General features: G+C 45.0%; 1 protein-coding gene across 8 annotated transcripts in view; it reads left to right on the top strand.

The window, feature by feature from the left end:
* The window catches only part of LOC109878086 (ena/VASP-like protein), a 169388-nt gene that overhangs the window by 111021 nt on the left and 36986 nt on the right, over nucleotides 1–21381 (top strand). For 4 of the 8 annotated variants that reach the window (XM_031800895.1, XM_031800896.1, XM_031800891.1 and 1 more), the window contains exons 2-3: nucleotides 9128–9296; nucleotides 9445–9622. In XM_031800895.1, coding sequence (XP_031656755.1) covers nucleotides 9128–9296; nucleotides 9445–9622 — 347 coding nt within the window. Of the gene's footprint in view, nucleotides 1–9127; nucleotides 9303–9444; nucleotides 9623–21381 lie in introns of all 8 variants that reach the window. The other 4 variants (XM_031800894.1, XM_031800893.1, XM_031800889.1 and 1 more) reach the window with 1 other exon arrangement.

Raw genomic sequence — 21381 nt, forward strand, 5'->3', positions numbered from 1 at the left:
TCTCTCTCATTCAGCTGTCTGGAAACAGAGAAATGCAGCTCTCAGTGTGTGAAGTAAGGAGGTGATGGGCCAGATGAGCCAGAACTGCTGCTGGCAGGCTGAAAACATCTGGGTCAAAAAATCTACAACTGAAACATGTCAGTATAGTGGAGGGGATTTGGTGAGCTTGAGGTACATCCCTAGGCTTTCTCCAGAGTACTGGATGGTATTTCAAAGTGTGTGTATGTATCTCTCTCTGTGTGTGTGTGTGTGTGTGTGTGTGTGTGTGTGTGTGTGTGGTGTGTGTGTGTGTGTGTGTGGTGTGTGTGTGTGTGTGTGTGTGTGTGTGTGTGTGTGTGTGGTGTGTGTGTGTGTGTGTGTGTGTGGTGTGTGTGTGTGTGTGTTTGCGTCAACAGAAAACTCCACTCAGTTATAGCTTACTGCTTGCTTCTCCTGTCAAGGTGCAAACAGAAACGCCTAACTTATTCATGTCTCAGAGACAAATTGTACATGCTTCAACAGGTGTGGCATGTGGTGTGTTGTACGCAGGGAAACTGTAGTGTGTGTCTGCCCCTGAATGGTCAGTTACAGAACGGATCGTTCAATGTCGCAACTCATCTCTCTTCTTCTCAGTCCATCTCTCTTTCTCTCTTCTACTTCTCCCCTCTCTTCTTTCTCTCTCACTCTTCTCCTTCTTTCTCTCTTCTCATTCTCTATCTTGCTGTCTCTCTCATTCTCTTTTCATGTGAGAGTCTCGTTTATTTATGCTGGTGGGGTGAGGCGATTGCCAAGAACTCCTTTTAAAAATTAACTCAGCTGCCGAGTTAAAGAAAATAAATGAAACAACTCACTGCCATACTGGCTAATTTAAAGCCTGTTAAGATGGAAACCGATAATGACAAGTGTGTATAGCATCACTTCCACCGTCCTAATGCAATGTGTGTGAAGCTTCACTCTCACCCTAAGATGTGTGCTCATTTATAACCAAGGCTTTCTCAAAGATGTGCAGTGCTTTCATGGAAAGTAAATGACAGTGTGTTTGTGTTGTGTTTTGTTTGGAAGCAGGGTTGTTGGCTCAACCAGCAGCATCTACTCTAGGACTTTACAATCATAGTCCAGGGTTAATAGTCCAGGGTTAATAGTCCAGGGTTAATCATCCAGGGTTAATCATCCAGGGTTAATAGTTCCAGGGTTAATAGTTCCAGGGTTAATAGTTCCAGGTTTAATAGTCCAGGGTTAATAGTCCAGGGTTAATAATCCAGGGTTAATCATCCAGGGTTAATAGTTCCAGGGTTAATAGTTCCAGGGTTAATAGTTCCAGGGTTAATAGTTCCAGGGTTAATAGTCCAGGGTTAATAATCCAGGGTTAAAAGTCCAGGGTTAATAGTCCAGGGTCAATAGTTCCAGGGTTAATAGAGCAGGGTTAAACGTCCAGGTTAATAGTCCAGGGTTAATAGTGCAGGGTTAATAGTTCCAGGGTTAATAGTTCCAGGGTTAATAGTCCAGGGTTAATAGTCCAGGATTATTCCAGGGTTAATAGTCCAGGGTTAATAGTTCCAGGGTTTAATAGTTCCAGGGTTAATAGTCCAGGGTTAATAGTCCAGGGTTAATAGTCCAGGGTTAATAGTTCCAGGGTTAATAGTCCAGGGTTAATAGTTCCAGGGTTAATAGTTCCAGGGTTAATAGTCCAGGGTTAATAGTTCCAGGGTTAATAGTTCCAGGGTTAATAGTCCAGGGTTAATAGTCCAGGGTTAATAGTCCAGGGGTTAATAGTCCAAGGGTTAATAATCCAGGGTTAATAGTTCCAGGGTTAATAGTCCAGGGTTAATAGTCCAGGGTTAATAGTTCCAGGGTTAATAGTCCAGGGTTAATAGTCAGGGTTAATAGTTCCAGGGTTAATAGTCCAGGGTTTAATCATCCAGGGTTAATAGTTCCAGGGTTAATAGTCCAGGGTTAATAGTCCAGGGTTAATAGTCCAGGGTTAATCATCCAGGGTTAATCATCCAGGGTTAATAGTTCCAGGGTTAATAGTTCCAGGGTTAATAGTTCCAGGTTTAATAGTCCAGGGTTAATAGTCCAGGGTTAATAATCCAGGGTTAATCATCCAGGGGTTAATAGTTCCAGGGTTAATAGTTCCAGGGTTAATAGTCCAGGGTTAATAATCCAGGGTTAAAAGTCCAGGGTTAATAGTCCAGGGTCAATAGTTCCAGGGTTAATAGTTCCAGGTTAATAGTCCAGGGTTAATAGTGCAGGGTTAATAGTTCCAGGGTTAATAGTTCCAGGGTTAATAGTTCCAGGTTTAATAGTCCAGGGTTAATAGTCCAGGGTTAATAGTCCAGGGTTAATAGTTCCAGGGTTAATAGTTCCAGGGTTAATAGTCCAGGGTTAATAGTCCAGGATTAGTCCAGGGTTAATAGTCCAGGGTTAATAGTTCCAGGGTTAATAGTTCCAGGGGTTAATAGTCCAGGGTTAATAGTCCAGGGTTAATAGTCCAGGGTTAATAGTTCCAGGGTTAATAGTTCCAGGGTTAATAGTTCCAGGGTTAATAGTTCCAGGGTTAATAGTTCCAGGGTTAATAGTTCCAGGGTTAATAGTCCAGGGTTAATAGTTCCAGGGTTAATAGTTCCAGGGTTAATAGTCCAGGGTTAATAGTCCAGGGTTAATAGTCCAGGGTTAATAGTCCCAGGGTTAATAATCCAGGGTTAATAGTTCCAGGGTTAATAGTCCAGGGTTAATAGTCCAGGGTTAATAGTCCAGGGTTAATAGTCCAGGGTTAATAGTTCCAGGGTTAATAGTTCCAGGGTTAATAGTCCAGGGTTAATAGTTCCAGGGTTAATAGTTCCAGGGTTAATAGTCCAGGGTTAATAATCCAGGGTTAATCATCCAGGGTTAATAGTTCCAGGGTTAATAGTTCCAGGGTTAATAGTCCAGGGTTAATAGTCCAGGGTTAATAGTCCAGGGTTAATAATCCAGGGTTAATCATCCAGGGTTAATAGTTCCAGGGTTAATAGTTCCAGGGTTAATAGTCCAGGGTTAATAATCCAGGGTTAAAAGTCCAGGGTTAATAGTTCCAGGGTTAATAGTTCCAGGTTTAATAGTGCAGGGTTAATAGTTCCAGGGTTAATAGTTCCCAGGGTTAATAGTTTCCAGGTTTAATAGTCCAGGGTTAATAGTCCAGGGTTAATAGTCCAGGGTTAATAGTTCCAGGGTTAATAGTCCAGGGTTAATAGTCCAGGGTTAGTCCAGGGTTAATAGTCCAGGGTTAATAGTTCCAGGGTTAATAGTTCCAGGGTTAATAGTCCAGGGTTAATAGTCCAGGGTTAATAGTCCAGGGTTAATAGTTCCAGGGTTAATAGTCCAGGGTTAATAGTTCCAGGGTTAATAGTTCCAGGGTTAATAGTTCCAGGGTTAATAGTTCCAGGGTTAATAGTCCAGGGTTAATAGTTCCAGGGTTAATAGTTCCAGGGTTAATAGTCCAGGGTTAATAGTCCAGGGTTAATAGTCCAGGGTTAATAGTCCAGGGTTAATAATCCAGGGTTAATAGTTCAGGGTTAATAGTCCAGGGTTAATAGTCCAGGGTTAATAGTCCAGGGTTAATAGTCCAGGGTTAATAGTCCAGGGTTAATAGTTCCAGGGTTAATAGTTCCAGGTTAATAGTTCCAGGGTTAATAGTCCAGGGTTAATAGTTCCAGGGTTAATAGTTCCAGGGTTAATAGTCCAGGGTTAATAATCCAGGGTTAATCATCCAGGGTTAATAGTTCCAGGGTTAATAGTTCCAGGGTTAATAGTCCAGGGTTAATAGTCCAGGGTTAATAGTCCAGGGTTAATAATCCAGGGTTAATCATCCAGGGTTAATAGTTCCAGGTTAATAGTTCCAGGGTTAATAGTCCAGGGTTAATAATCCAGGGTTTAAAAGTCCAGGGTTAATAGTTCCAGGGTTAATAGTTCCAGGTTTAATAGTGCAGGGTTAATAGTTCCAGGGTTAATAGTTTCCAGGGTTAATAGTTCCAGGTTTAATAGTCCAGGGTTAATAGTCCAGGGTTAATAGTCCAGGGTTAATAGTTCCAGGGTTAATAGTCCAGGGTTAATAGTCCAGGGTTAGTCCATGGTTAATAGTCCAGGGTTAATAGTTCCAGGGTTAATAGTTCCAGGGTTAATAGTCCAGGGTTAATAGTCCAGGGTTAATAGTCCAGGGTTAATAGTTCCAGGGTTAATAGTCCAGGGTTAATAGTTCCAGGGTTAATAGTTCCAGGGTTAATAGTCCAGGGTTAATAGTTCCAGGGTTAATAGTTCCAGGGTTAATAGTCCAGGGTTAATAGTCCAGGGTTAATAGTCCAGGGTTAATAGTCCAGGGTTAATAATCCAGGGTTAATAGTTCCAGGGTTAATAGTCCAGGGTTAATAGTCCAGGGTTAATAGTTCCAGGGTTAGTAGTCCAGGGTAATAGTCCAGGGTTAATAGTTCCAGGGTTAATAGTCCAGGGTTAATAAATCAGGGTTAATCATCCAGGGTTAATAGTTCCAGGGTTAATAGTCCAGGGTTAATAGTCCAGGGTAAATAGTCCAGGGTTTAATCATCCAGGGTTAATCATCCAGGGTTAATAGTTCCAGGGTTAATAGTTCCAGGGTTAATAGTTCCAGGTTTAATAGTCCAGGGTTAATAGTCCAGGGTTAATAATCCAGGGTTAATCATCCAGGGTTAATAGTTCCAGGGTTAATAGTTCCAGGGTTAATAGTCCAGGGTTAATAATCCAGGGTTAAAAGTCCAGGGTTAATAGTCCAGGGTCAATAGTTCCAGGGTTAATAGAGCAGGGTTAAACGTCCAGGTTAATAGTCCAGGGTTAATAGTGCAGGGTTTAATAGTTCCAGGGTTAATAGTTCCAGGGTTAATAGTTCCAGGTTTAATAGTCCAGGGTTAATAGTCCAGGGTAATAGTCCAGGGTTAATAGTTCCAGGGTTAATAGTTCCAGGTTACTAGTCCAGGGTTAATAGTCAGGTTAGTCCAGGGGTTAATAGTCCAGGGTTAATAGGTTCCAGGTTAATGTCCAGGTTATAGTCCAGTCCAGGGTTAATAGTCCAGGGTTAATAGTCCAGGGTTAATAGTCCAGGGTTAATAGTTCCAGGGTTAATAGTTCCAGGGTTAATAGTTCCAGGGTTAATAGTTCCAGGGTTAATAGTTCCAGGGTTAATAGTTCCAGGTTAATAGTTCCAGGGTTAATAGTCCAGGGTTAATAGTCCAGGGTTAATAGTCCAGGGTTAATAGTCCAGGGTTAATAATCCAGGGTTAATAGTTCCAGGGTTAATAGTCCAGGGTTAATAGTCCAGGGTTAATAGTCCAGGGTTAATAGTCCAGGGTTAATAGTTCCAGGGTTAATAGTTCCAGGGTTAATAGTTCCAGGGTTAATAGTTCCAGGGTTAATAGTTCCAGGGTTAATAGTTCCAGGGTTAATAGTCCAGGGTTAATAATCCAGGGTTAATCATCCAGGGTTAATAGTCCAGGGTTAATAGTTCCAGGGTTAATAGTCCAGGGTTAATAGTCCAGGGTTAATAGTCCAGGGTTAATAATCCAGGGTTAATCATCCAGGGTTAATAGTTCCAGGGTTAATAGTTCCAGGGTTAATAGTCCAGGGTTAATAATCCAGGGTTAAAAGTCCAGGGTTAATAGTTCCAGGGTTAATAGTTCCAGGTTTAATAGTACAGGGTTAATAGTTCCAGGGTTAATAGTTCCAGGGTTAATAGTTCCAGGTTTAATAGTCCAGGGTTAATAGTCCAGGGTTAATAGTCCAGGGTTAATAGTTCCAGGGTTAATAGTCCAGGGTTAATAGTTCCAGGGTTAATAGTTCCAGGGTTAATAGTTCCAGGGTTAGTCCAGGGTTAATAGTTCCAGGGTTAATAGTCCAGGGTTAATAGTTCCAGGGTTAATCGTCCAGGGTTAATAGTCCAGGGTTAATAGTTCCAGGGTTAATAGTCCAGGGTTAATAGTCCAGGGTTAATAGTCCAGGGTTAATAGTCCAGGGTTGATGCTGATTCTTTTCTACCTGCCAGTCAATTGATCAATTAATAACATTGATTGGCCCAAGAGTTCACTCACCTGGTGTCCAAGGTCTGAATCAGTCCATGATCGGGTGTTGAGAAGCAGAAGTGTTTTGGCCCTAAAGGACTGTATAGCCCTGAATCCTGGGTTACTGTATTTCCCTTGGCCTTATGTATTGTTATCAGACTAGTGGGATGAGGTTGAGAGACAGGATGGCCCAGTCAGCATGTTTATCCATTAGTCTGTTTCTCGGTCTCTAAGGTAGTGACTCACCATATCCTGACATCTCTCCTGGCCTATTTCTCATGGCTGCTGAGGAGAGACACTTTCTATACACAACACTTGTGAAATGGCGCTTGTTCGCTCGCTACCTTTCTATCTCCCTCTATAACTATCACTTCATCTCAGGTGATCACCCTGCCCCCCTGCCTCTCATCGCTCTTTCTCTCTGTCTCTCTCTCAACCTCAATTCAATTCAAGGGGCTTTATCTCTCTCACTTTCTCAATCTTTGTTTCCATTCACTAAGCCTCTTAGGGTCTCAGCCCCCCCTCCCCTCTCTCTCCTCTGACGCAGCTCTTTCTCTCTGCCCTAGGGCTGCTCTGCTAATTTTAGCCTGGTGATGAATCAGAGGCTCAGATAGGGCTCTCTCTTGTTATTCAAATTATTATGTCAAAACTCTCCCTCTCCCCCCTTTCCTCCTTTTCCCATTCCTCCTCCCTTTCCCCTCTCACTCTTCCTCCTCTCTCCATTCCTCCTCCCTTTCCCCTCTCACTCTTCCTCCTCTCTCCATTCCTCCTCCCTTTCCCCTCTCACTCTTCCTCCTCTCTCCATTCCTCCTCCCTTTCCCCTCTCACTCTTCCTCCTCTCTCCATTCCTCCTCCCTTTCCCCTCTCACTCTTCCTCCTCTCTCCATTCCTCCTCCCTTTCCCCTCTCACTCTTCCTCCTCTCTCCATTCCTCCTCCCCTTCTCCTCTCACTCTTCCTCCTCTCTCCATTCCTCCTCCCTTTCCCCTCTCACTCTTCCTCCTCTCTCCATTCCTCCTCCCTTTCCCCTCTCACTCTTCCTCCTCTCTCCATTCCTCCTCCCTTTCTCCTCTCACTCTTCCTCCTCTCTCCATTCCTCCTCCCTTTCCCCTCTCACTCTTCCTCCTCTCTGCATTCCTCCTCCCTTTCCCCTCTCACTCTTCCTCCTCTCTCCATTCCTCCTCCCTTTCCCCTCTCACTCTTCCTCCTCTCTCCATTCCTCCTCCCTTCCCCCCTTCCTCCTTATCCCCCTTCCTTACCCCTTTTCCCTCTTGTACACTGTCTCTCATTGTATCTAAACTCATTCCATCCTTTTCTCCGTCTCACCTCTCCTTCCATACTTTTCAATATCTCTTCTCCCACTCCCCTTTATTTCATTTTCTCACTCCTTTCCTTTCTCATCTCTCTCCTATATGCCTCTCTTCTGTCTCTCCTCTCCAATCTCTCTTCTCTGCTTCTATTGTCTCTCCTCTCTCTCTCATCTGTCTCTCCTCTCTGTCTCTCCTCTCTGTCTCTTCTCTGTCTCTCCTCTGACTCTCCTGTCTCTCATCTCTCTCTCTCCTCTCTGTCTCTCCCCTCTGACTCTGTCTCTCCTCTCTCTTATCTGTCTCTACTCTGTCTCTCCTCTGTCTCTCCTCTGTCTCTCCTCTGTCTCTCTTCTCTGTCTCTCCTCTCTGTCTCTCCTCTGACTATCCTGTCTCTCCTCTCAGTCTCTTCTCTGTCTCTCCTCTGACTCTCCTGTCTCTCCTCTCTGTCTCTCTCCTCTGTCTCTCCCCACTCTCTCCACTCTGTCTGTCTCTCCTCTGACTATCCTGTCTCTCCTCTCAGTCTCTTCTCTGTCTCTCCTCTGACTCTCCTGTCTCTCCTCTCTGTCTCTCTCCTCTGTCTCTCCCCACTCTGTCTGTCTCTCCTCTGTCTCTCCTCTGTCTCTCCTCTCTGTCTCTGTCTCTCCCTTTCTCTCTCCTCTCTGTCTGTCTCTCCTCTGTCTCTCCTCTGTCTTTCCTCTCTGTCTCTATCTCTTCTCTCTCTCTCTTTCCTCTCTATCTCTCCTCTCTCTCTCTCTCCCCTCTGTCTCCTCTCTGTCTCCCCTCTCTGTCTCTCCTCTGACTCTCCTCTCTGTCTCTCGTCTGACTCTCCTGTCTGTCTCTCCTCTGTCTCTTCTCTCTGTCTCTCCTCTGACTCTCCTTTCTGTCTCTCCTCTGACTCTCCTCTCTGGCTCTCCACTCTCTCTCTCTCCTCTCTGTCTCTCCTCCCTGTCTCTCCTCTGTCTCTCCTCTCTCTCTCCTCTCTGTCTCTCCTCTGCTTTCCTCCTCTATCCTCTCCTTCCCTCACTTGCCTTCTGTGTTTTGAGTAACATTGTACATCTCCCTCCGTGTCACAGACTCACAGGCATAGTAAAATTATGATCTAAAAATGATCTCTGTGTGGGGGAGGGGGGGATGAAGGTCACTGAAGAGAGAGAGCCTCAGTGGGCTGTGTTGAATACTGTCAGATGGGAAGGAGGCAGGCCCAAACTGGACACACACACACACACATATTTCTACCAGTAGCAGCAGACTCTGGTCTAGCACTGTATATGGCTAATGAGGTTTGATTTATGCTATTAATGCTACACTAGTTAAGAAGGTTGGGTTGTTGTCTACTTTAGAATATCCAACTCCTTTACATCTTGTGATTACAGCATTTTCAATCAGTCACATGATTACAGCTGGATTGGTCTTATAATGCAAGTATGCAGTGCTTCATCCTGTTCCTGTTACTTTGTTATAGCCTATTTAAATCAAACAAAATGGTGGCATTGGTTGATTAACTGATGTTCCAGTTCTCCCGATTGACTCTTGAGTATCTCTGCCTCTGTGATGGTGTCTGATGACAACAGTAAGGGTTAGGGTTCATATTGATCAACTGATTGATTGATTAAAGTGATGGACTTAGTTTTTCTCTTCCTGTTTCAGTGAGCAGAGTATCTGCCAGGCGAGAGCCTCCGTCATGGTGTATGATGACAGGGTCAGGGTTACGACTTGATAGACCAACCGACAGATCAATCGATTGATTAAATGATGAACTAATAGTTTCTCTCTTCCTGTTTCAGTGAGCAGAGTATCTGCCAGGCGCGAGCTTCTGTCATGGTGTATGATGACAGCAGTAAGAAATGGGTTCCCATTAAGCCAGGCCAGCAGGGCTTCAGCCGCATCAACATCTACCACAACACTGCCAACAACACCTTCCGTGTGGTGGGAGTCAAACTACAAGACCAGCAGGTAGAGGTACACAGACACACACGCACGCACACACACACACACGTACACACACACACACACACACACACACACACACACATTGATCTGAAATGGCCTTGAAAGTAACCATTGACTCTCTCCATCTCTCCGCTCCCTCTCTTACCTCCAGGTGGTGATCAACTACTCCATAGTGAAGGGACTGAAGTATAACCAGGCCACGCCCACCTTCCACCAGTGGCGTGATGCCCGCCAGGTCTACGGACTCAACTTTGCCAGCAAGGAAGAAGCCACCACATTCTCCAATGCCATGCTGTTCGCTCTCAATGTCCTCAGCACTCAGGACGGAGGTGAGAGAGAGAGAGTGTGTGTGTGAGGGAGGTGGGGTGTGTGTGTGAGGGAAGAGGGGTGTGTGTGTGTGTGTGTCTGTGTGTGTGTGTGTGTGTGTGTGTGTGTGTGTGTGTGTGTGTGTGTGTGTGTGTGTGTGTGTGTGTGTGTGTGTGTGTGTGTGTGTGTGTGTGTGTGTGTGTGTGTGTGTGTGTGTGTGTGTGTGTGTGTGTGTGTGTGTGTGTGCGTGCGTGCGTGTGTGTGTGTCTGTGTACCTCTACCTGCTGGTCTTGTAGTTTGACTCCCACCACGCGGAAAGTGTTGTTGGCAGTGTTGTGGTAGATGTTGATGCGGCTGAAGCCCTGCTGGCCTGGCTTAATGGGAACCCATTTCTTACTGCTGTCATCATACACCATGACAGAAGCTCGCGCCTGAATGCTCTGAATTGAAATTGTGGATATTAACCCTAAAATGGCGACAGGTCAGGAGGTGATCTACTATGTCGTGGATAATGCAGGTGAATCAGAGTAGTGGGGCTCTCTGTCTGTCGGTCCACATTTACTGTCCTGTCATTCTGTTAGAGTCTATCCTCAAAACCAACCTCATTGTTCTCTCTATGTTCACCTAGTTATCTCTCTCATTCTATGTTCACCCACAGAATGTTTTCTCTCTCTTCAATCACAGCAGGTTCGCCCAGTCATTACAGTAACAGTAGTCCTCTCTTCCCAGTCATTACAGTAACATTAGTCCTCTCTTCCCAGTCATTACAGTAACAGTAGTCCTCTCTTCCCAGTCATTACAGTAACAGTAGTCCTCTCTTCCCAGTCATTACAGTAACAGTAGAGTCCTCTCTTCCCAGTCATTACAGTAACAGTAGAGTCCTCTCTTCCCAGTCATTACAGTAACAGTGGAGTCCTCTCTTCCCAGTCATTACAGTAACAGTAGTCCTCTCTTCCCAGTCATTACAGTAACAGTAGTCCTCTCTTCCCAGTCATTACAGTAACAGTAGTCCTTTCTTCCCAGTCATTACAGTAACAGTAGTCCTCTCTTCCCAGTCATTACAGTAACAGTAGTCCTCTCTTCCCAGTCATTACAGTAACAGTAGTCCTCTCTTCCCAGTCATTACAGTAACAGTAGAGTCCTCTCTTCCCAGTCATTACAGTAACAGTAGAGTCCTCTCTTCCCAGTCATTACAGTAACAGTGGAGTCCTCTCTTCCCAGTCATTACAGTAACAGTAGTCCTCTCTTCCCAGTCATTACAGTAACAGTAGTCCTCTCTTCCCAGTCATTACAGTAACAGTAGTCCTTTCTTCCCAGTCATTACAGTAACAGTAGTCCTCTCTTCCCAGTCATTACAGTAACAGTAGTCCTTTCTTCCCAGTCATTACAGTAAGAGTAGTCCTCTCTTCCCAGTCATTACAGTAACAGTAGTCCTCTCTTCCCAGTCATTACAGTAACAGTAGAGTCCTCTCTTCCCAGTCATTACAGTAACAGTAGAGTCCTCTCTTCCCAGTCATTACAGTAACAGTAGTCCTCTCTTCTCATTCATTACAGTAACAGTATAGTCCTCTCTTCCCAGTCATTACAGTAACAGTGGAGTCCTTTCTACTCAGTCATTACAGTAACAGTGGAGTCCTCTCTACTCAGTCATTACAATCACAGTGGAGTCCTCTCTACTCAGTCATTACAGTAACAGTAGTCCTCTCTTCCCAGTCATTACAGTAACAGTGGAGTCCTCTCTTCCCAGTCATTTCAGTAGCAGTGGAGTCCTCTCTTCCCAGTCATTACAGTAACAGTGGAGTCCTCTCTTTCCAGTCATTAAAGTAACAGTGGAGTCCTCTCTTCCCAGTCATTACAGTAACAGTGAAGTCCTCTCTTCCCAGTCATTACAGTAACAGTGGAGTCCTCTCTTCCCAGTCATTTCAGTAACAGTGGAGTCCTCTCTTCCCAGTCATTACAGTAACAGTGGAGTCCTCTCTACTCAGTCATTACAGTAACAGTGGAGTCCTCTCTTCCCAGTCATTACAGTAACAGTGGAATCCTCTCTACTCAGTCATTACAGTAACAGTGGAGTCCTCTCTACTCAGTCATTACAGTAATAGTGGTGTCCTCTCTACTCATTCATTACAGTAACAGTGGAGTCCTCTCTACTCAGTCATTACAGTAACAGTGGAGTCCTCTCTTCCCAGTCATTACAGTAACAGTGGAGTCCTCTCTTCCCAGTCATTACAGTAACAGTGGAGTCCTCTCTTCCCAGTCATTACAGTAACAGTGGAGTCCTCTCTACTCAGTCATTACAGTAACAGTGGAGTCCTCTCTACTCAGTCATTACAGTAACAGTGGAGTCCTCTCTTCCCAGTCATTACAGAAACAGTGGAGTCCTCTCTTCTCAGTCATTACAGTAACAGTGGAGTCCTCTCTACTCAGTCATTACAGTAACAGTGGAGTCCTCTCTACTCAGTCATTACAGTAACAGTGGAGTCCTCTCTTCCCAGTCATTACAGTAACATTGTAGTACTCTCTACACAGTCATTACAGTAACAGTGGAGTCCTCTCTACTCAGTCATTACAGTAACAGTGGAGTCCTCTCTACTCAGTCATTACAGTAACAGTAGTCCTCTCTTCCCAGTCATTACAGTAACAGTAGTCCTCTCTTCCCAGTCATTACAGTAACAGTGGAGTCCTCTCTTCCCAGTCATTACAGTAACAGTAGTCCTCTCTTCCCAGTCATTACAGTAACAGTGGAGTGCTCTCTACTCAGTCATTACAGTAACAGTGGAGTCCTCTCTTCCCAGTCATTACAGTAACAGTGGAGTCCTCTCTTCCCAGTCATTACAGTAACAGTGGAGTCCTCACTTCCCAGTCATTACAGTAACAGTGGAGTCCTCTCTTCCCAGTCATTAAAGTAACAGTGGAGTCCTCTCTTCCCAGTCATTACAGTAACAGTGAAGTCCTCTCTTCCCAGTCATTACAGTAACAGTGGAGTCCTCTCTTCCCAGTCATTTCAGTAACAGTGGAGTCCTCTCTTCCCAGTCATTACAGTAACAGTGGAGTCCTCTCTACTCAGTCATTACAGTAACAGTGGAGTCCTCTCTTCCCAGTCATTACAGTAACAGTAGTCCTCTCTTCCCAGTCATTACAGTAACAGTGGAGTCCTCTCTACTCAGTCATTACAGTAACAGTGGAGTCCTCTCTTCTCAGTCATTACAGTAACAGTGGAGTCCTCTCTACTCAGTCATTACAGTAACAGTGGAGTCCTCTCTACTCAGTCATTACAGTAACAGTGGAGTCCTCTCTTCCTAGTCATTACAGTAACAGTGGAGTCCTCTCTTCCCAGTCATTACAGTAACAGTAGTCCTCTCTTCCCAGTCATTACAGTAACAGTGGAGTCCTCTCTTCCCAGTCATTACAGTAACAGTAGAGTCCTCTCTTCCCAGTCATTACAGTAACAGTGGAGTCCTCTCTTCCCAGTCATTACAGTAACAGTGGAGTCCTCTCTTCCCAGTCATTACAGTAACAGTAGAGTCCTCTCTTCCCAGTCATTACAGTAACAGTGGAGTCCTCTCTTCCCAGTCATTACAGTAACAGTGGAGTCCTCTCTTCCCAGTCATTACAGTAACAGTGGAGTCCTCTCTTCCCAGTCATTACAGTAACAGTGGAGTGCTCTCTACTCAGTCATTACAGTAACAGTGGAGTCCTCTCTTCCCAGTCATTACAGTAACAGTGGAGTCCTCTCTTCCCAGTCATTACAGTAACAGTGGAGTCCTCACTTCCCAGTCATTACAGTAACAGTGGAGTCCTCTCTTCCCAGTCATTACAGTAACAGTGGAGTCCTCTCTACTCAGTCATTACAGTAACAGTGGAGTCCTCTCTTCCCAGTCATTACAGTAACAGTGGAGTCCTCTCTACTCAGTCATTACAGTAACAGTGGAGTCCTCTCTTCTCAGTCATTACAGTAACAGTGGAGTCCTCTCTACTCAGTCATTACAGTAACAGTGGAGTCCTCTCTACTCAGTCATTACAGTAACAGTGGAGTCCTCTCTTCCTAGTCATTACAGTAACAGTGGAGTCCTCTCTTCCCAGTCATTACAGTAACAGTAGTCCTCTCTTCCCAGTCATTACAGTAACAGTGGAGTCCTCTCTTCCCAGTCATTACAGTAACAGTAGAGTCCTCTCTTCCCAGTCATTACAGTAACAGTGGAGTCCTCTCTTCCCAGTCATTACAGTAACAGTGGAGTCCTCTCTTCCCAGTCATTACAGTAACAGTGGAGTCCTCTCTACTCAGTCATTACAGTAACAGTGGAGTCCTCTCTTCTCAGTCATTACAGTAACAGTGGAGTCCTCTCTACTCAGTCATTACAGTAACAGTGGAGTCCTCTCTACTCAGTCATTACAGTAACAGTGGAGTCCTCTCTTCCTAGTCATTACAGTAACAGTGGAGTCCTCTCTTCCCAGTCATTACAGTAACAGTAGTCCTCTCTTCCCAGTCATTACAGTAACAGTGGAGTCCTCTCTTCCCAGTCATTACAGTAACAGTAGAGTCCTCTCTTCCCAGTCATTACAGTAACAGTGGAGTCCTCTCTTCCCAGTCATTACAGTAACAGTGGAGTCCTCTCTTCCCAGTCATTACAGTAACAGTGGAGTCCTCTCTTCCCAGGCATTACAGTAACAGTGGAGTCCTCTCCACTCAGTCATTTCAGTAACAGTGGAGTCCTCTCTTCCCAGTCATTACAGTAACAGTAGTCCTCTCTTCCCAGTCATTACAGTAACAGTAGTCCTCTCTTCCCAGTCATTACAGTAACAGTGGAGTCCTCTCTTCTCAGTCATTACAGTAACAGTGGAGTCCTCTCTACTCAGTCATTACAGTAACAGTGGAGTCCTCTCTACTCAGTCATTACAGTAACAGTGGAGTCCTCTCTTCCTAGTCATTACAGTAACAGTGGAGTCCTCTCTTCCCAGTCATTACAGTAAAAATAGTCCTCTCTTCCCAGTCATTACAGTAACAGTGGAGTCCTCTCTTCCCAGTCATTACAGTAACATTAGAGTCCTCTCTTCCCAGTCATTACAGTAACAGTGGAGTCCTCTCTTCCCAGTCATTACAGTAACAGTGGAGTCCTCTCTTCCCAGTCATTACAGTAACAGTGGAGTCCTCTCTTCCCAGGCATTACAGTAACAGTGGAGTCCTCTCTTCCCAGTCATTACAGTAACAGTGGATTCCTCTCTTCCCAGTCATTTCAGTAACAGTGGAGTCCTCTCCACTCAGTCATTTCAGTAACAGTGGAGTCCTCTCTTCCCAGTCATTACAGTAACAGTAGTCCTCTCTTCCCAGTCATTACAGTAACAGTAGTCCTCTCTTCCCAGTCATTACAGTAACAGTGGAGTCCTCTCTTCCCAGTCATTACAGTAACAGTGGAGTCCTCTCTTCCCAGTCATTACAGTAACAGTAGTCCTCTCTACTCAATCATTACAGTAACAGTGGAGTCCTCTCTTCCCAGTCATTAAAGTAACAGTGGAGTCCTCTCTACTCAGTCATTACAGTAACAGTGGAGTCCTCTCTACTCAGTCATTACAATAACAGTGGAGTCCTCTCTACTCAGTCATTACAGTAACAGTAGTCCTCTCTTCCCAGTCATTACAGTAACAGTGGAGTCCTCTCTTCCCAGTCATTTCAGTAGCAGTGGAGTCCTCTCTTCCCAGTCATTACAGTAACAGTGGAGTCCTCTCTTCCCAGTCATTACAGTAACAGTGGAGTCCTCTCTTCCCAGTCATTAAAGTAACAGTGGAGTCCTCTCTTCCCAGTCATTACAGTAACAGTGGAGTCCTCTCTTCCCAGTCATTACAGTAACAGTGGAGTCCTCTCTTCCCAGTCATTTCAGTAACAGTGGAGTCCTCTCTTCCCAGTCATTACAGTAACAGTGGAGTCCTCTCTACTCAGTCATTACAGTAACAGTGGAGTCCTCTCTTCCCAGTCATTACAGTAACAGTGGAGTCCTCTCTTCCCAGTCATTACAGTAACAGTGGAGTCCTCTCTTCCCAGTCATTACAGTAACAGTGGAGTCCTCTCTACTCAGTCATTACAGTAACAGTGGAGTCCTCTCTACTCATTCATTACAGTAACAGTGGAGTCCTCTCTTCCCAGTCATTACAGTAACAGTGGAGTCCTCTCTTCTCAGTCATTGCAGTAACAGTGGAGTCCTCTCTACTCAGTCATTACAGTAACAGTGGAGTCCTCTCTACTCAGTCATTACAGTAACAGTGGAGTCCTCTCTTCCCAGTCATTACAGTAACAGTGGAGTCCTCTCTACTCAGTCATTACAGTAACAGTGGAGTCCTCTCTTCTCAGTCATTACAGTAACAGTGGAGTCCTCTCTACTCAGTCATTACAGTAACAGTGGAGTCCTCTCTACTCAGTCATTACAGTAACAGTGGAGTCCTCTCTTCCCAGTCATTACAGTAACAGTGGAGTCCTCTCTTCCCAGTCATTACAGTAACAGTAGTCCTCTCTTCCCAGTCATTACAGTAACAGTGGAGTCCTCTCTTCCCAGTCATTACAGTAACAGTGGAGTCCTCTCTTCCCAGTCATTACAGTAACAGTGGAGTCCTCTCTTCCCAGTCATTACAGTAACGGTGGAGTCCTCTCTACTCAGTCATTACAGTAAAAGTGGAGTCCTCTCTACTCATTCATTACAGTAACAGTGGAGACCTCTCTTCCCAGTCATTACAGTAACAGTGGAGTCCTCTCTTCTCAGTCATTGCAGTAACAGTGGAGTCCTCTCTACTCAGTCATTACAGTAACAGTGGAGTCCTCTCTACTCAGTCATTACAGTAACAGTGGAGTCCTCTCTACTCAGTCATTACAGTAACAGTGGAGTCCTCTCTACTCAGTCATTACAGTAACAGTAGTCCTCTCTTCCCAGTCATTACAGTAACAGTAGTCCTCTCTTCCCAGTCATTACAGTAACAGTGGAGTCCTCTCTACTCAGTCATTACAGTAACAGTGGAGTCCTCTCTTCCCAGTCATTACAGTAACAGTGGAGTGCTCTCTACTCAGTCATTACAGTAACAGTGGAGTCCTCTCTTCCCAGTCATTACAGTAACAGTGGAGTCCTCTCTTCCCAGTCATTACAGTAACAGTGGAGTCCTCTCTTCCCAGTCATTACAGTAACAGTGGAGTCCTCTCTACTCAGTCATTACAGTAACAGTGGAGTCCTCTCTACTCATTCATTACAGTAACAGTGGAGTCCTCTCTACTCAGTCATTACAGTAACAGTGGAGTCCTCTCTTCTCAGTCATTGCAGTAACAGTGGAGTCCTCTCTACTCAGTCATTACAGTAACAGTGGAGTCCTCTCTACTCAGTCATTACAGTAACAGTGGAGTCCTCTCTACTCAGTCATTACAGTAACAGTGGAGTCCTCTCTACTCAGTCATTACAGTAACAGTAGTCCTCTCTTCCCAGTCATTACAGTAACAGTAGTCCTCTCTTCCCAGTCATTACAGTAACAGTGGAGTCCTCTCTACTCAGTCATTACAGTAACAGTGGAGTCCTCTCTTCCCAGTCATTACAGTAACAGTGGAGTGCTCTCTACTCAGTCATTACAGTAACAGTGGAGTCCTCTCTTCCCAGTCATTACAGTAACAGTGGAGTCCTCTCTTCCCAGTCATTACAGTAACAGTGGAGTCCTCTCTTCCCAGTCATTACAGTAACAGTGGAGTCCTCTCTACTCAGTCATTACAGTAACAGTGGAGTCCTCTCTACTCATTCATTACAGTAACAGTGGAGTCCTCTCTTCCCAGTCATTACAGTAACAGTGGAGTCCTCTCTTCTCAGTCATTGCAGTAACAGTGGAGTCCTCTCTACTCAGTCATTACAGTAACAGTGGAGTCCTCTCTACTCAGTCATTACAGTAACAGTGGAGTCCTCTCTACTCAGTCATTACAGTAACAGTGGAGTCCTCTCTACTCAGTCATTACAGTAACAGTAGTCCTCTCTTCCCAGTCATTACAGTAACAGTAGTCCTCTCTTCCCAGTCATTACAGTAACAGTGGAGTCCTCTCTACTCAGTCATTACAGTAACAGTGGAGTCCTCTCTTCCCAGTCATTACAGTAACAGTGGAGTGCTCTCTACTCAGTCATTACAGTAACAGTGGAGTCCTCTCTTCCCAGTCATTACAGTAACAGTGGAGTCCTCTCTTCCCAGTCATTACAGTAACAGTGGAGTCCTCACTTCCCAGTCATTACAGTAACAGTGGAGTCCTCTCTTCCCAGTCATTACAGTAACAGTGGAGTCCTCTCTACTCAGTCATTACAGTAACAGTGGAGTCCTCTCTTCCCAGTCATTACAGTAACAGTGGAGTCCTCTCTACTCAGTCATTACAGTAACAGTGGAGTCCTCTCTTCTCAGTCATTACAGTAACAGTGGAGTCCTCTCTACTCAGTCATTACAGTAACAGTGTGGAGTCCTCTCTACTCAGTCATTACAGTAACAGTGGAGTCCTCTCTTCCCAGTCATTACAGTAACAGTGGAGTCCTCTCTTCCCAGTCATTACAGTAACAGTAGTCCTCTCTTCCCAGTCATTACAGTAACAGTGGAGTCCTCTCTACTCAGTCATTACAGTAACAGTGGAGTCCTCTCTTCCCAGTCATTACAGTAACAGTGGAGTCCTCTCTTCCCAGTCATTACAGTAACAGTAGTCCTCTCTTCCCAGTCATTACAGTAACAGTAGTTCTCTCTTCCCAGTCATTTCAGTAGCAGTGGAGTCCTCTCTTCCCAGTCATTACAGTAACAGTGGAGTCCTCTCTTCCCAGTCATTACAGTAACAGTGGAGTCCTCTCTTCCCAGTCATTACAGTAACAGTGGAGTCATCTCTTCCCAGTCATTACAGTAACAGTGGAGTCCTCTCTACTCAGTCATTACAGTAACAGTGGAGTCATCTCTTCCCAGTCATTACAGTAACAGTGGAGTCCTCTCTACTCAGTCATTACAGTAACAGTGGAGTCCTCTCTTCCCAGTCATTACAGTAACAGTGGAGTCCTCTCTACTCAGTCATTACAGTAACAGTGGAGTCCTCTCTACTCAGTCATTACAGTAACAGTGGAGTCCTCTCTTCCCAGTCATTACAGTAACAGTGGAGTCCTCTCTTCCCAGTCATTACAGTAACAGTAGTCCTCTCTTCCCAGTCATTACAGTAACAGTGGAGTCCTCTCTACTCAGTCATTTCAGTAACAGTGGAGTCCTCTCTTCCCAGTCATTACAGTAACAGTAGTCCTCTCTTCCCAGTCATTACAGTAACAGTAGTTCTCTCTTCCCAGTCATTTCAGTAGTAGTGGAGTCCTCTCTTCCCAGTCATTACAGTAACAGTGGAGTCCTCTCTACTCAGTCATTACAGTAACAGTGGAGTCCTCTCTACTCAGTCATTTCAGTAACAGTGGAGTCCTCTCTTCCCAGTCATTACAGTAACAGTAGTCCTCTCTTCCCAGTCATTACAGTAACAGTAGTCCTCTCTTCCCAGTCATTACAGTAACAGTGGAGTCCTCTCTTCCCAGTCATTACAGTAACAGTGGAGTCCTCTCTTCCCAGTCATTACAGTAACAGTAGTCCTCTCTACTCAGTCATTACAGTAACAGTGGAGTCCTCTCTTCCCAGTCATTACAGTAACAGTAGTCCTCTCTACTCAGTCATTACAGTAACAGTGGAGTCCTCTCTTCCCAGTCATTACAGTAGCAGTGGAGTCCTCTCTTCCCAGTCATTACAGTAACAGTGGAGTCCTCTCTACTCAGTCATTACAGTAACAGTGGAGTCCTCCCTACTCAGTCATTACAGTAACAGTGGAGTCCTCTCTACTCAGTCATTACAGTAACAGTGGAGTCCTCTCTTCCCAGTCATTACAGTAACAGTGGAGTCCTCTCTTCCCAGTCATTACAGTAACAGTGGAGTCCTCTCTTCCCAGTCATTTCAGTAACAGTGGAGTCCTCTCTTCCCAGTCATTTCAGTAACAGTGGAGTCCTCTCTTCCCAGTCATTACAGTAACAGTAGTTCTCTCTTCCCAGTCATTTCAGTAGCAGTGGAGTCCTCTCTTCCCAGTCATTTCAGTAACAGTGGAGTCCTCTCTTCCCAGTCATTACAGTAACAGTGGAGTCCTCTCTACTCAGTCATTACAGTAACAGTGGAGTCCTCTCTTCCCAGTCATTACAGTAACAGTGGAGTCCTCTCTTCCCAGTCATTACAGTAACAGTGGAGTCCTCTCTTCCCAGTCATTACAGTAACAGTGGAGTCCTCTCTTCCCAGTCATTACAGTAACAGTGGAGTCCTCTCTACTCAGTCATTACAGTAACAGTGGAGTCCTCTCTTCCTAGTCATTACAGTAACAGTGGAGTCCTCTCTACTCAGTCATTACAGTAACAGTGGAGTCCTCTCTACTCAGTCATTACAGTAACAGTGGAGTCCTCTCTACTCAGTCATTACAGTAACAGTGGAGTCCTCTCTACTCAATCATTACAGTAACAGTGGATCCTCTCTTCCCAGTCATTACAGTAACAGTGGAGTCCTCTCTTCCCAGTCATTACAGTAACAGTGGAGTCCTCTCTTCCCAGTCATTACAGTAACAGTGGAGTCCTCTCTTCCCAGTCATTTCAGTAACAGTGGAGTCCTCTCTTCCCAGTCATTTCAGTAACAGTGGAGTCCTCTCTTCCCAGTCATTACAGTAACAGTAGTTCTCTCTTCCCAGTCATTTCAGTAGCAGTGGAGTCCTCTCTTCCCAGTCATTTCGGTAACAGTGGAGTCCTCTCTTCCCAGTCATTACAGTAACAGTGGAGTCCTCTCTACTCAGTCATTACAGTAACAGTGGAGTCCTCTCTTCCCAGTCATTACAGTAACAGTGGAGTCCTCTCTTCCCAGTCATTACAGTAACAGTGGAGTCCTCTCTTCCCAGTCATTACAGTAACAGTGGAGTCCTCTCTTCCCAGTCAATACAGTAACAGTGGAGTCCTCTCTACTCAGTCATTACAGTAACAGTGGAGTCCTCTCTTCCTAGTCATTACAGTAACAGTGGAGTCCTCTCTACTCAGTCATTACAGTAACAGTGGAGTCCTCTCTACTCAGTCATTACAGTAACAGTGGAGTCCTCTCTACTCAGTCATTACAGTAACAGTGGAGTCCTCTCTACTCAATCATTACAGTAACAGTGGATCCTCTCTTCCCAGTCATTACAGTAACAGTGGAGTCCTCTCTTCCCAGTCATTACAGTAACAGTGGAGTCCTCTCTTCCCAGTCATTACAGTAACAGTGGAGTCCTCTCTTCCCAGTCATTACAGTAACAGTGGAGTCCTCTCTACTCAGTCATTACAGTAACAGTGGAGTCCTCTCTTCCCAGTCATTACAGTAACAGTGGAGTCCTCTCTACTCAGTCATTACAGTAACAGTGGAGTCCTCTCTACTCAGTCATTACAGTAACAGTGGAGTCCTCTCTACTCAGTCATTACAGTAACAGTGGAGTCCTCTCTACTCAGTCATTACAGTAACAGTGGAGTCCTCTCTTCCCAGTCATTACAGTAACAGTGGAGTCCTCTCTTCCCAGTCATTACAGTAACAGTGGAGTCCTCTCTTCCCAGTCATTACAGTAACAGTGGAGTCCTCTCTTCCCAGTCATTACAGTAACAGTGGAGTCCTCTCTACCCAGTAATTACAGTAACAGTGGAGTCCTCTCTTCCCAGTCATTTCAGTAACAGTGGAGTCCTCTCTACTCAGTCATTTCAGTAACAGTGGAGTCCTCTCTTCCCAGTCA

This window comes from Oncorhynchus kisutch, linkage group LG21 (genome assembly GCF_002021735.2).
Source record: "Oncorhynchus kisutch isolate 150728-3 linkage group LG21, Okis_V2, whole genome shotgun sequence".
Classification (NCBI taxonomy): domain Eukaryota; kingdom Metazoa; phylum Chordata; class Actinopteri; order Salmoniformes; family Salmonidae; genus Oncorhynchus; species Oncorhynchus kisutch.